The 15,712-nt window shown below is 36.5% G+C and overlaps 1 protein-coding gene across 8 annotated transcripts in view; it reads left to right on the plus strand.

Annotated features, from left to right (window-relative positions):
* The window catches only part of FTO (FTO alpha-ketoglutarate dependent dioxygenase), a 421,101-nt gene that overhangs the window by 8,631 nt on the left and 396,758 nt on the right, over nucleotides 1-15,712 (plus strand). The window contains exon 1 of one of the 8 annotated variants that reach the window (XM_007474869.3): nucleotides 9,556-10,688. The exons of 4 other annotated variants lie outside the window; for them this stretch is intronic. In XM_007474869.3, the coding sequence (XP_007474931.1) occupies nucleotides 10,584-10,688 (105 nt within the window). In that variant the 5' untranslated portion in view covers nucleotides 9,556-10,583. Of the gene's footprint in view, nucleotides 1-9,555; nucleotides 10,689-15,712 lie in introns of those variants that run through there. 3 more of the 8 variants (XM_007474864.3, XM_007474867.3, XM_007474862.3) reach the window with 3 other exon arrangements.

Raw genomic sequence — 15,712 nt, forward strand, 5'->3', positions numbered from 1 at the left:
AGTTTGCCTTATTACTTCTCTACACAGTGACTCCACTGGTTTCTTTTTACCTCTAGAAATAAATATCTCCTCTGTTCGGCATTTGAAAATTCCTTCATAATCTGGTTCCAGAATATCTTCTCAGTCTATTGTCCAATAAAATAAGCAATAAACCTCTATGAAGTGTTTACTGTTTACTATATGCCAATTTCAGGGGATAAAAAATCCAAAGTGAGTTCTCTGAGTTCAAGGTACATTCACTCTGATGGAGGAGACATGAAAATGTATATAAATATATATGCAAAATGAATGCAAAGCAATTTCTGGGGATTGGAGATGTATATTATCAGGTAGGAAGATCAGAAAAGGTGGGTCTTGAGCTCAGTCAAGAAGACAACTTGGCCTACCAACAAGTCAAGACAAAGAGGGTGTACATGCTGTGGAAGAGGCATGAAGGAAGAGAGAATTTTATGCATGCAAGACAGAAAGTGAGGGACCTCATCTGCCAATCAAAAAGTGGCATTCCAGGTGGAATGTTCTCAGGAAGGGGCAGTTGGAAGCTAACCCCACAGCTGAAGAATTCTCTCTCTTGGCTTTGGAGAGGGGAGGCAAGAAGAAGGTTTTGTGGGGCTGATGGTGGTAATTGAAGCTAAAGAATTGATTGTATATTTGAGATTTGAGTTTGAAGGAAAAAGAAAGAAGATTAAATAGTTATCCTCCCATCTCCTTGACAGACTTGTGTCACAGTTGACAGGACTGATATTTCTCAAAATCCTCCTAACCCTCATTATAGATTAGGGATAACCCCATTCCTCTCACCTCAATTTCCATGCTTGTCCCGTTTTCCCAATAAACCTCCTTACTTGAGAAAAGAAGAGTAAAGAGTATTTCTCTGAAATCTCATAGTTTCCCTGAATTACTTAGAAGGTGGCTGACTTAAGACTGGGGGAAGGGAAAGGGAGGCAGGAGGGAGAGGATGGAAAACAAGTGGTATTTGAGGGAGGAGGGTAGGCAAAATATTAATCAATTAGTCATCTAGGGAATTGATAGACACCCTCAAATATTCCCCTAGTATATCTTTCTATCTCTCAGAAGTATCTCTATCTCCATTATAACTAGGCACCTTCAGGTTTTCCCTAGTATCTCTCTAGTCAAGTCAGAGTATCTCATTTATTACAACTTGATATCATTTTTAATACAATGCTAAAAATGAGGGATACATAGTATGGAGGCAGCAGTTGGAATGGCCTTTGTGGGGAGCAGCCAGTACAGTGAGGCTATCCGGTGATGGTCAGCATGACTGTTTTGCAAAGTAGAGGAGGGAGTAACATTTAAGAACAATGGGAAGGTAAAAGAAGGGGCAATGTACTCTGTTTAACTCAGAAAGGCCTTCTTACTGCCCCTCAAAAATGACCTCCACCCCATCTTCCATGTCTTAGTCTTTGAACAGGCTGTTTGTTACCTTGTTACCTAGTTTTCTTCAAAATTTGGCTAATGTGTCATATCCTTCTTCCTAATTACCTGTTATATTTAAAAATAATATATCTACCAGTTATTATTTTTTTTCATAAAGTTTATTAATAGAAAAGGTAGATAAGCGCAGAGTTAAATCTCATCCTTATTCTAAGCTCTCAGACCACGTGTCACCTATTCTCCATGAATCGTTTTCTCCCTCATCCCTCTGCTGTCTCCCAGAATCAGTGCTAAAAAGCCATAAAAAAAAACCCCAAAACAAACCAGGTGGTCCCTGCCCCCTTTCTTTTATTGGCATTCAGAACCTAACTCTGGTATTGGAGGAATGTTGACCACGGTTTGGCTACTCAGGAGGGGGAGGGGATCTTATCCAAACCGGTTGTCAACATTCCTCAAATATCAGTTATGTCCTGAATGTCAATAAGAAAGGGGGCAAGGCCCAATTGGGTTGTTTTTTTTTTTTTTTTGGTGGCTTTTTGCCATGGACTCTGGGATAGAGCAGAGGGGTGAGGGAGGGAGAGATTTATGGATAATATGTGGCGCAAGTGGTCTGATAGCTTAGAGTAAGGATGAGATTTAACTCTGTGCTTATCTACCTTTTCTATTAATAAACTTTATGAAAAAAAATAAGTGGTAGATATATTCATTTTAAATATAACACTCCCTTGGAAGTCTGCATGATATAGAGAGTCAGTTTTGGAGTTAGAAGTATCTGAGTTCATGTCCTGCCTCTAACACATGATGATGGCCTCTGCCTGCTCCTAACACTGAGTTTTGGAGCAGTCAGTCAACATTTATTAAGTACCTAGGGTCTCTACTAGATCCTAGAAATACAAATACAGAGAATGAAAACCATCATTACAAACAAAAGTATATACAGATTGGTGTTGGTCAAGGAAGTTTCTTCACTGAGAAGTTCACTTTGCTGATGAAGAATAATTCCAGTAAAATCACTACTACCACCACTCTCACAACCACCCCAAGCACCACAACAAACCTCATAAAACCACCCTCACAACCACCACAAGCACCACAACAAAACTCATAAATGTTTAAATATGTACATCTTTTTTCTCTTGATTAAATGCAAACTCCTTATGGGGAAGGAATATATAATTTTTTAATGGCCATAACAGTGCCTGACACATGGTAGATATTGATTTATATATGTGTTTATACTTGATTTCTTTTTTATCTTTAGAAAAGCAACTGAGATGTCACAGTTTAGCAAATGAAAATTACCCAATGTGAGAAAAACCCCCAATACAAACTTAAAGATTATTATATTTTATTATACAAAGATTAACAATGAATGGTGAAAAAAATGGGCTTCAGGATTGAAAGGGACTTCACAGATTATCTAGTTCTCCCCCTCCCCAATTTGTAGTTCAGGGAACTAAGGCCTAGAAATGTTGAGTCTTACTCAAGTCCAAATAAATAAGAAATAATAGAGGAGAGATTTCAACCCAGATTATACAACTCCAAATCCATTGTTAGATAAAATGAATATTAATAGGATATTTAATTTCATTAAACTGACAAACTTCCTGCATTTGAACTCTTTCTATGAAATCAGCTTCTGGTGATTTAGTAGATAAGCCCTAGAGAGTTTCTATCTAGTCCAGATCCCTCCTTTGAGAAATGAGAAAAGCAAGGTATCTGGAATAAGTGTGATGTAGAATAGAGGGACTTAAGGACTTAACACCTAGTTAAGTGACATAGTAGTAAATGTTATGCCGGGGATTTGAACTCAGGGTTTTCTGATTCCCAAGCCACTCTAATCCATGCCATCAGCTGCCTCAACTCATATGTAATAATACTAAGAGTAAAATAGTACAAGTAGACCTATAAAAACTGTTCAGTAAGATCATAAGCCTAGAGCAGGGGCTCTTAATCTTAACCCTCTGTGTCAGAGACTCCTTTGGCAAACTAAGGAAAGTCCATAGACTTCTCAGAATATTTTTAAATGAATGAAATAAGATTATAAAGGAAACCAATTGCATTGAAATACAGTTGTCAAGGTATTTTAAAAGCAAATTTATGGACACCAGGTTAAAAATACCTGATTTAGAGATAGGGGACTTAATCCAACTTCCCTCATTTTACAGTCAAGAAAACTGAGATCCAGAGAGGTTAAGTGATTTGCCCAAGGCCATGGTGAGTAGAAGAGCCAGGGATGGAATCTCTGAATCCTATACTCTTTCCATTCTACCCTGCTGCTGTTATCATAAAGTTATAGATTTGCATTGACATTTAATACACTTTATAATAACAATAATAGCAACAATGAAATTGATTTTTATATCACAATCAAAAATTTCTTGTCCCCACAGTATCATCCTGTTTGATAAGTTCTAGTAGCTACTAGTTGCCTCTGGGATAAAATACAAAGTCCTCTCTGACATTTCAAGCCCTTTTCAATTATGTTGCAGCTATTCTTCTGGCTTATTACACATTACTACTCTATACTCTCTACTTTATAGATCAGGTGGTCTGTTTGCTATACCCTCACAAATACAGCTTTTCGTCATCTGTGACCATGCCCAAGACCCAAGCTGCCTCCCATGCCTGGCATGCACTCATGCTTATTTCCCTCTGCCTTTTTGAGTTTCTAGGGCTTGGCTCCAGTGCTGCCTCTTTCTTGAAATTATTTCTGATCTGATTGCTAATGTCCCCCACCCCCAACATTTTCTTATATCATGTATACAATTTGTATTTGCTGAATTGTGTTCATTTTGTTGCTAGAAGGCAAGCATTTTGAGGGAAGGTTGGATCCCTTTTGTCTTTTTATCCCCATCTTTTATTGCTAGTCCCTTGAGAATCTATTATCTGTGAGTATGCTGGCCATTTCTAGAAGATGCCTGTATTTCATTAGATTGGTAAAATGGCAGGGAATCTAAGCATTTGAGGCATGTAGTCTGGAGTTCCTAGACCAAGATGTAACGCCGCAAGATAAATGGTAGCCTGGAAAGCTCATTGATGATACTAATAATTATCATATCTAAAAATTATGTAGTCCTTTAAGGTTTTCAGAGTTCTTTTCCCACATTATTTTGTCTTAATGTTCCTTTAGAACAATGAGAGTGAAAGTCTGGAAATAGTTTAGAGTATGTGGAGAAATCAGAGGATTAGGGGGCTCTGACAGGTCAGTGATATTGCATGTGGTCAAAAGTCTTCAGCACTTGCAATTGTATCATGTTACTTAGTGTGACTGGTCCTTTTGATGGACAATAATAAATCAAGTACAATGGCTTTTCCCCCCTTATTAAGTGGTGTGTAGTTGCCTTTATTTAACAATGCTTTTGTGGGGCAAAGAACAAAATTTATTACTGTTTTTTAGTAGATCATCTTATACTGAGAGATGGAACATGATCAGGAATGTAATGAAGTGATTCACTGTGTTTATGGATTTCAGATTGTTTTACAGTACAATTCCCAATACATTGCATTAGTTTGTTTTAAAAAATTGATTTACCATTTAACCCCTTGTTTATCACCTTGGAATAAATATTTTTCTAGTGCTACTTTTCAGCTCATCAATAATATTTACTCTCCACATCTAATACATTATCCTGCTTCCGAGTAATGGTAAATTTCTTAAAGAAGAGTCATATAAAAACAATGTATACATGTCATTTATAATATGTTTGACATTTAGAGAAAAGACATTTCATATTTAAGACAATGTCATTGTTATTTATCTTGGAACTCATGGGAAAGACATGTTATAGAGATAGTGAATAAAAGAGGCCAGTTAGATATGTTCTGTCAAGTCTCTAGTAGGAACATGAGTTTTAAGAAATCATCTTAAAACTTTAGTGCCCTATTGAATTTCATGGTTTGGAGAAGAGATACAAAGATATATTCCTGAGGAGGTTAAAGAAGGTCAGGCTGAGAAGGTAGACATTTGCAATAGTAGGACTTAGTTTGCAAATACCTGAGAATAGCATGTACCCCAGTGTAAGTCTGCTGGTTCTCCCCAGTTATAAGTATAGTGAATAGAACCTTGAGAAATGCTATAGGCATCTCATTAGTTCCATAAACACGTACCATATTGCCTTATTGGTGACTCTTAGCTGTTGGCTTTGAAAATGACCTATTAGTGAAATGTCCACAACAGCTTTATACTAATAGAAGGACTGCTAGGTAGAAAGGATGGAGTGAAAGCCTTTATGCCTGGTTGAAATAGTATACAACTAAAACATAATAATCAGAGAATGATGGATAATTTTGCTTTGTTTTAGAATTCCATGTTAGTGGAAAGAATGCTATAAGAACTGTTTCTGATCAGATGAAGGCCAGGAAATTCATAGTTCTAATTCACCTATCTATCACCTTTCAACCTTCCCTTTGACATGTTGATCAGATCATAGGATTGTTGAAGCACAAGAGCCAGCATTTTTCCTGTAGTATAAAATGGGCTGATGGTAAAACCTTAGCTCAATCTGTTGAATTGGGTGTGATTAAAGTCTCAATACTGCATTAATATGGATTTCCTTCCATGTACAGCAATCCATTAACTCACTGTTGACCCATATACTGCCTTTAAAAACAGAAAGAGATGGCAAAATGTGTTATTATATATTTGTATAAGTGCAGGGCTATATGTGTGTGTGTGTGTGTGTGTGTGTGTGTGTATGTGTAACGTATTTATGTTAGTAGAAATGCTATTTCACTAGTGAATAGAACTGGACATATGAATACAAACATTATAGGTTATGTGGAGTTAAGCCTGTTGTTATGTCAAAGCTTGTTATTTAGGTAAATAGTGTGTAATTTTTAGCTGAATCAGCAGCCAGTATGCTGCCAGCAATTTTTGTTTTAGTCACACTATTGGCTGGTAACACTATTAATGACACAATAATTGAGAAATAATAGTCATTGTTCTCATAAAACATGATCCTTATATTGGAACCAGCCGGGCAGAGGACTTGCATATGCAGACTGAAATAGAGGAAAGGATGACTAGTGAATGTTTCCAGCTTTTAAATTCATCAGACCCCTGCTGCTTAAATTGCCCCAGCTGTTAATGCTGGAACCATTACAGTAATGGACTCAGCAAATGAAGGAGAACGAAGACACGCACACTTTATTACCAGAGGGGCAATTTTCTCTTCATCTGTAAAAGCAGTGGTGCCTAGTATTGATCAGACCATCAAGATACTAATCCTCTGTAAAATTACTTGTTATAACTGAAAATGTGTTAATCCAAATCAGTCTGTGTCCTGACTGTCTACTTACTATTGAATACAGACTATTAGATGGTTTATTTTTCATGATTTAAAGCCTTTGCCCTGAAAATGGTTGGAGCTTCCTTTGCAACACTGAGTGCTTAATCTTAGCTATAGCCCAGGGTTGTCTTTTTGTTTTAAACAGAACATCACCCACTTAATTAAGGAGTGAGTGTCTGTCTTGCTGTCTGAGTTATGCTAGTGTTTTATGTTCCTCTAGATTTATTAAGCATCTTGTTTTACATTCAGACTGTGGTTTGTGCTGTAAATAAAAATAGGCACTTCTTGCACACATTAGAAATTTGAAGGTACCAAATGTCAATAAGTACCAGGGATGTGAGATACTTTGATTTATATTTCAGGCACCAGGTAGTACTTTGTCGATTGAACCTGTAAGCAGGATTCATCCTACAATCTTGGAAGTATTGGGTGTGGATTTTCTTTTTTTTTCCTCATTGTTATCTGGGAAAACTTATGATTAATTCTATGTGCTGGACCTACATTTTTCAGTTTAATAACAAAGCTTAACATGTTTTTTTTTGTTTGTTACGATGATTGGAATGAGAAAATAGATCATTGGTTTCTAAGAAAACTCTATGTTCCTTCCCTTTATCTGCATTCAAAATTAAGAGTGTTAGGAATCACTAGTTTCCTGTTTTTGTGTGCCAAATTGGGCTAATAATTTTCTTTTTCTTCTATATTAATTATATTATACTTAATGTGCCTACAAGTGATAGGACTAAAAAGTAATACATCGTTAATAAATTTCCTTTTCTTTTATATTAAATATATGTATATACTTAATGTGCCTATAAGTGATAGGACTAAAAAGTAATACATCATTAAAAATACTCCATAATTTAGAACTATTTTTATATTTTTATTGTGATATTTTGTGTTGACACATTAATCACACTGCATTAACAACAAACAAATGCCATAAAAGAAAGTTTCATAAGACCATCCAATGTTACTTTTATTTTTGGTTTTCAATCCAATTATGGAAATCAATATTACTCATAACTTACCACTCTTAAAAGTTACCTTTTATTAATAGATAGAAAGTATGTTTTAATCTCAATTATCTGGAAGCAATTCTGAATTCTGTTGTCTTTCAGTTTTGTTTTCAATTACATTATTGAAACCATTGCATATATTATTCTTTTGGTTATGTTTTCTTCACTCTATGCTTTGAAAAATTAGAATGTTAGAATGGGAGTTTCTTGAGGGCAGTGATAGTGTTGGGTTTGTGTGTGTGTGTGTTTGTGTGTGTGTGTGTGTGTTTGTTTTGCCTTTCTTTGAATCTATTGCCTAACATTGGCCAGGTGCATAGCAAGCATTTACTCAATACTTGTTGACTGTCACTGCACATCTCATACAAATCTTCCCTTGTGTAATAGAAGGATCTTTGAAGGGAACAGGGAATGGAAGGAGAGAGGGAGAGAAGATTCTTCTTCCCCTCTCTTTTTCTGGGAGAGAGGTAGCCAAGTCTTGTCCCCCTGACAGAGGGAATATGTCTCCTCAGAGAATAGTTCTGGGAGATGGAGGACACCCACTGTCACTTCCCTTCAGAAACCTGGAGTCACCCCACTATCAAGGAGAGATGTTGTTCCTTGAGTTAGGCAGTTTGGATCCCTGGGATTCTGAGCTAACCTACCCCTTTTGGGGAGAGATGTGATTCTCCCCAAATCTTCTGTCCCTTTTCCTAGCATCAGAAACCAACCAGACCTAATTCTAAAGTAGTAAACAATTTATTTGGGTTCACACAGGGAAGGAGAGGTAGGGGTGTCAGGCAAGGAAAGTGGGGAGTAGGAAACCCTAACACTAGTCTCCTCTGGCATGCTGTCCCCTTAAGTTCTTGGAGTTCCCTTGAAGCCTCATCTGGCCAGCTGCTGGTTGATTCCTATTTCTCTGCTAACTAGCTTTTAATTCAGGAGTCTAGGAACAGGTCAGGGAGAGAGAGAAATCTCAGGGAAAGATCTGGATGGCTCTGGCCAGTGTGAGTCCAAATCCAAAACCCCCTTGAGAATTCCGGTAGATGTTCTTGAAGAGTTTTAGTGGAGGTGTTTTGGGGTCCCAGGAGGAATAATAGGTCCCATATGGATGGGCTCTTTCTCAGCTTCCAGGAAAACTTCCTTTCCTCTTCCACCTCCCAGGCTGGAAGACCTTTGACAGTTGGAGCTTCTCTCTCTCTGCCCCTCCTCCACTGCTCTTCAGCTGATCTCTCCTTCAGCTTGGCTTCTCATTGCAACCCCCTGGATCTCTCTTATATTACACTTGTTTTTCTGAATTGTTCAATTTCATTGTTCTTTATGATGCAGTAATATTCTATTACATCTATTTGCCACACTTATGTTCAGCCATTCTTCAATTGTTGGGTGCACAGTTTATTTCTAGCATTTTATATAGTTCTCTTTTGAATATTTTGGTACATTTGAATCCTTTCTGTAACTAACTTCCTTAGTATATTAATTCAGTTGTGAAATTGCCACATCGCAGAGAATATAGTCAAGTTATTTTTCTTTCAGTTTCAAATTGCTTTGAACTATTATTTCCAAATCATCTTCAGCAGCTAGCATAGTGGAAGGATCACTTAATTGGTAGTTAGGAGATCTGGGTTCTAGTTCCAACTCTAGTTAGCTATATGATATCCCAGAGCCTCAGTTTTTTCATCTGAAAATGAAGGAGATGGAATAATTGCTCTCCAAGGTTTTTTTAGGCCGAAACGTTCTATAATCTATGATAGGCAGTTTGTTAACTATATAAGATATTCAATCATATTGATTTATAATTACAGTCATTTTAGACCAAAAATGATATTCCACATTTTACGTGTAACCTATTTTTGCCAGATTTTGCTTTCAATAATTTCTGGATATTTCAAGATTTTCAAATCCATTTGCAAGATTGTGAATTTGCTAAGGGGATTTGCCACTCTTGGGAAGATTCAAAAGAATGTGCCTTGCCTCTTTAGTAGTTTCAAAATTGTTTTGAGCAATGGCAGTATCATTGGAATAAGTGTGTGGTCTTCCAAGAAGAGTATTTGTTGGGGACAATATTCATTTGACCTCCTGGAATAAAATGTATGACCTCCTAAAATAACTTTGAAGGGGGACAGTGTCCATTTTAACATTTGTGTTATCTTTGGTGAAAAAGAGATTACTATACCAGAGAAATATTGGCAAGCAAATGCAAGAAATGGAATTTTGAAGGAACTGTCAATCAGCCAGAAGGAAGGAAGATTCCAATAGAATCTGATGAGAAGGCAGTTGGGAAAACCAGCAGCTGAAGAGGAGATTTTTCTGCTGTCTGGGAGGAAAGATCAATAGAGACAGGCTTGCTTTGGATTCCTGGCTACTCATTGACTCAATATTGAAAAGATTGGAGCTTAGCTCTTAAGAACCTTTTCAGTTTATCAACAATATCCCCTCATAGACAAAATAACTTTATTTCCCTGTATTGAACCCCATAGGAAATTAGGGAGACCTTAACTTCCCTCTTCCTCCTCCCTCTTGTGAGATTAGTCCTTTGAAACTTCTAATAATTTACCTTACTGAGAAGAACCATTAAGATCAACTGAGAGAAGGGCAGCAAGTGAGGGTTGGGGGGAAGGAGTGCAAATCTTTGCCTTTCCTTTAACTTATTTCCTGGTGCTGTAGCCTCAACACCTCTCTGCTACCATAAATATCCTAATAGGAGCATCTATTACACTTTGTATTCTAAAAACAAAACAATAATTCTTAATAAGCTGCATTTCAGAATTGTCATGATGCCAGAAATGTAATTGAAGCATTTTCTGAAAGACCTCTTCATATACTCAGCCTGTATTGGGACATTTATAAATCCCTTGCCACATGGGGATAGTACCAGGAACTGCTGTCAGTTACCAAGGAAAGAAAAATGAAAAACAGATATATTCTCCTCAGTCTGATTCCCTGTTGGTTAGTCTACAAGGAGGAAGAAAGACATGACCGTGTCAGGGAAGTTTCTCCCTCAGAAGCCCAGGTAATGAAATAGTTCCCTAATGCCCTGATGACTCAATCTAGATTTTATTCTAGCTGTACAATATAAGCTATTTAAGGGCACATGAATGGTTCAGTTTAAGTTTAATTAAGTATAATGACCATGGTAATATCTCTTTCTCAAATATGTCCAGTAACATTTTCTGTCTTTTCTCCTCACGCTTGCCCATAATGTCTCTTAGCTAAAAGGCAAAAGTCTTAGCATAGTCTAGACTCTTTAGTGCTGAAGCAACCTGCTTTTCTGTGGCATCATAATTGCTAGCCATGGTGCTGACTGTTTATTAAGAAAAATACTTCCTTTATAATATTCATTATGTTTGTTCAAACAAAGAGTTATCCAGGCATATTAGTTTATGTGTTTCCAGTTACATGTATATGACTACAAAATAGAAAATAATTTTCATGTATGAGTTAGAAATAAATTTCTTTACTTTGTAACCAGGTCATAAATATATGTGAATATTTGATCTTAAAGTTTTCTATTGTTTTGTTTAGAACTTTTCAGCTTTTGACTACAGGAGTAACATGCAACTTGAAAAGAATTAAAGTCGTTCTTGAATGAAATGTTGACAGAGTTTTAGAATTATATAAAGTGGCCTAAACATAACAATGTTGGAGAAATTATTGAAAAAAGAAGTGTTGAGTAATTGTCAAAATATCACAGACATGTGATTAAACATGAAGCTGTCAAGGAAGAAGGCCTGGTAAAAATAGAAAAGTTTTTGAGTCCACATTCCATTTCATTGCATAGCCTATGTGTACCAGGCACTACCATCAGCTTTTAGGAGTAAATTTTTTTTAAAAGGTCAGTTTTGATCCCTGCCCTTGAATAATTTTACAAGTTATCAGAAAATGAGAATGCTTAAAAGTGTGACATGTTAATATGTGCAGATATCATATAACTGAAACTGAGTTAGATGTTGACTTGGACTGATTTTTTTTCATTGCTTGATTTCTTCAATAATATCTCCTGAAAAAAATAAACATAATACAGTATAATAGTTTTATAGTGCCATCATGCAAAGCAAAGGGACCATGTTTTGTCAAAGTATCCTTAGTGTCTTTTAATGTTCACTTGTTGATATTCTGTTATTCAGGAAGTACTGTCCTAGTAAGAACTATGTTATTAATTAATTACCTTTGAAGTGACTTGTTTGCATTAAAGTTGCACTCCAAAGGACTTTTACTCTTTGTAAATTGACTTTGATATGAATTTATGCCATATTTCCTTTACAAAACCCAGTAACCTGGGATTAATTTATATTTTTTCAACTAAAAAAGCGAAATACTTAGATATTTCAGTATCATTGAAAAGGATACTTAATATCTCTTCATTTGGTAAATGGAGAACATCAGTGCTACTTTTTCTTTTTTAATACTTTGGTCACCTTGGCAAACTTTTGTTGTTGAATTGATGAACTAGGAATTAATAGAAGAAAGCTACTAAGAAATGAAAAAAATTAAGAATCAATATAGTAGATTGTACTGAATACTGTGAGGGATATAAAAGCAGTACATAGCATTGCCTTAAAGAAGGTTTCAGGTCTTGTTAGAGGGAGAATATTGTCATATGGAACAGTTGTTACACAATACACATTTGTAGTTGTGCTATTACATTGTATCTCTATTGCTTTTTTGAGAACTGAAATGTATATGGGAATAACAGCCACCTCTAAGATCAGTGATAAGTAACTAAGAAACACAGCCACCATCCAGATGTTTAGCATTAGTATTATTCTGCAGATCAATGTTATGTTTTTAAAAACTTCATTGATGTCTTTCACTTTTTTCAATTATCCTTACACCTTGCATCAGAGTTCTCATATATGAAACCAGACTGCAGGAAGCCTGCAGCACCTTGAATGGAACCTGCACCAGATTAAAATGTAATCAGAAAATATTTAACACAATAAATAAAAATACAATAAAGCATTTAAAAACCTAACCTATTAATGTGGCCCACAGGTATCCTCATATATGGGTTAGTGACCACTGTTTCTTTTTGAATTTGACACCACAGGCCAACCTCACCTCTTCCCTATTTTCACCAAATGAACCTTTTCTTAGAACAAAGAAAAATAGTTAAGGAAAACCTACCAGCTCAAAACTCAAAATTCAGAAAATTGAGTTCAATAGTATAACACACTTTCCATAGTTCTCCATATCACAGTAGGGAGGAGTGTGTTTCATCTTATGTTTTCTGGGGTCAAGATTGGTCATTGAAATCAATCTGATTTCCAGGTGTCTTCTATTAGCAAAGTATTATATTTAAGAAGTCTTTATTTTTTAAAGATTTCATGCCACTAGCATCTCATTGCAAAATACAGTTTTGGTATATGTCTTTTGTTTTCAGTTGACTTGTTTTGACATTGTGAGAGTCTAGTTTAGTAGTTGAGAAAAAAGCACACAACTTGTCAACCTACATCTTTTCCTAAATTTCCTACAATGTGATGGCCATACCAAGCTAACCAGTGAGGATACAGAGACAAAAACAAAATTGCCCCTGCTCTAGAAAAACTTATATTCTTCTGGAGGAGATGGCATGTATGTCTAAAGTAGCATTTTTTTGAGGAGAGGAAGCTATGTGTATCTGGGGAATCATTAAATAATTCATGTGGAATGTAGTACCTGACCTGAAATTTGAAGGAAATGAGATAGTCTAAGGAGTGGCATTGAGGAGGTTGTACATTCCAGGTACCTAGGCAAGGATCTGGGAGATGGAGTGTCCTATATGAGAAATGACAAAGCCATTGTGTTTGCATTATAGCATTCATGAATGGAAGTAACTTGTTATAAGCCTAGAAAAATTTAAGTTAGGAGGTCAGTTATAAAAGACTTTCAATGCCAAATATTTTTGTTTAATCCTAGAGTTAATATTTTTATTTAATCCCAGAGTTAATAGAGAGCTGTTGGAGTTGACTGAGCAAGGGAGTGAAATGACCTGGGCCTGTATTTTAGGAAAATCACTCTTGCAGCAAAAGTAAAAGCTTCCCGCTATAGCCCTGGCCCCACATGTAACTGAATATCTCACTTCATACTTTGCAAAAAATAAGAGTAATAATAATGAGGGCTTTTGCCAGGAGCTTTCTTATCCTTCCTTCCTTCCTCATCTCCCATCACTCAGATATCTCTTGCTATCTCCTCCTTCATTACAATCTGACAAAGAAGCAGTCTTTCTTGCCAAAGCTAATCCTTCCACAAAGTACCCATGTTTATAAGTTGTCTTCTCCAAGCAGGTTATTCCCACAGTCATCACCACACTCTCTCTGATCTTCAGTTTATCCCTTGTTACTGGCGCTACTGGTGCTACAGGTGCTACTACAAACTCACTATCCATTTCACATATACATATTCTCTGTCTGTCTGTCTGTCTGTCTGTCTGTCTGTCTCCCTCTACTTGCCCTGTATCCCTCTCTTCCTTTTTTCAACAAAACTAGTTGAAAAAGTTATCTCCTGACACACTCTAATTCCTTTTCTTTCAGTCTCTTCTAAACCTTCTGCAGTTTGAATTACATCTGCATTATTCAACTGAAACTACTTCTTCCAAAATTACCAATGTCCTCTTCGTTGCAAATCTCATTTAATCTGTTTATTTCTTGATGTCTGCAGCACCTGAGACCTTCTTTTCCTGTGGATATTCTCTCCTCTCTCTGTGCTTTTGTAACTGCTCTCTGCTGGTTCTTCTCCTACTTGTGGGACTTTTCTTTCTTCATCTTCTTAGTGAGTCTATCTCATATAATAATTGTGACTGTCCTTTAAAGCTCTGTCTTGGTCTTTCCCCTCTCTCTCTGTACTCTTACTTGTTGCTCTCATTAGCTACCATCTATTCAATTATCATCTCTTTGCAGATGATTAACATATGTGTTACATCCCACCCCTATTTCTCTCCTGAGCTCCCAGCTTGCATCATCTGAATGAACTGTATGTCCTGTAGACAGGTCCAGCTCAAAATGTCCAAACACAGAGCCTATTATAAACTTTACTGAGTCTATCAAGAGTACCACTAATCCTTCCAGGCCCCTGGGTTCACAACCACGAAATCAGCCCTACTCGTCATCGTTTCATCCCATATATCTAATGAGTTGCCAAATCTTATAATTTTTTTCTTGTACAATACCTCTTACGTATGCTCTTTTAGTTCCACTTGCATAGCTACTACCTTAGATTTGAGATCCTTATTACCCTTCACCTACATTACCATAATAGCCAAATTTTCTCCTTGCCTCAAGACTTTCCTTCATTTTTCATTTTTCACATAGTGGCCAGTGTGATTTTCCTAAAGGGTAGACCTGAACATATCATCCTCACCCTACTCATTAAATTCCAAGGGCTCCCTGTTACTTCCAGTATCACTATTTTTAGCATTTAAATTTTCACAAACTGGTTCCTTTTTCTCTTTATTGTTTTCTTACATACTATTCACTTTCACATGTTCTATGGTCTAGACATACTGGCCTACTCGCTGTTCCTCATACATAATAGATTGTCTTCCTTCTCTGTGCCTTTGTCCTGGCTGTCTCCATGCCTAGAATGCTCATCCTCTTCATCTTTACTTCTTAGAAATTCAAGCTTCCTTCAAGATTTTGCTCAAGTACTACTTTGTCTAGGAAGTCTTTCTGAGTAACCTGTTGGTAGTACCCTTCTTCTGAAACCTTTACCTTTCATTTACTCCCACAATTCTTATTTCTTTTTTAAGCCATTTTGGAACATAGAAATAATAATTAGGCCTCATGGTCACTGCTGGGGTCACTGAGACAAAATGTAGAGAGATAACAAAAGATGGATAAGGATAGAGCATTAGGGTATACTTACTGTTAGGGGCATGACATAGATGAAGATGTAGCAAAGGAGATTGAGAAAGAAGAGAACCAAGAGAAAACAGTGTTATGAAAACCTTAAGAGGGGAATGTCTAGGAAGAAAAGGTGTTTGAGTGCTACATGCTACAGAGTGATTAAGAAATATGAAGATTGAGAACAGGCCATCAGATTTGGTAATTGAGATCAGCA

Source organism: Monodelphis domestica, chromosome 1 (genome assembly GCF_027887165.1).
Source record: "Monodelphis domestica isolate mMonDom1 chromosome 1, mMonDom1.pri, whole genome shotgun sequence".
Classification (NCBI taxonomy): Eukaryota; Metazoa; Chordata; class Mammalia; order Didelphimorphia; family Didelphidae; genus Monodelphis; species Monodelphis domestica.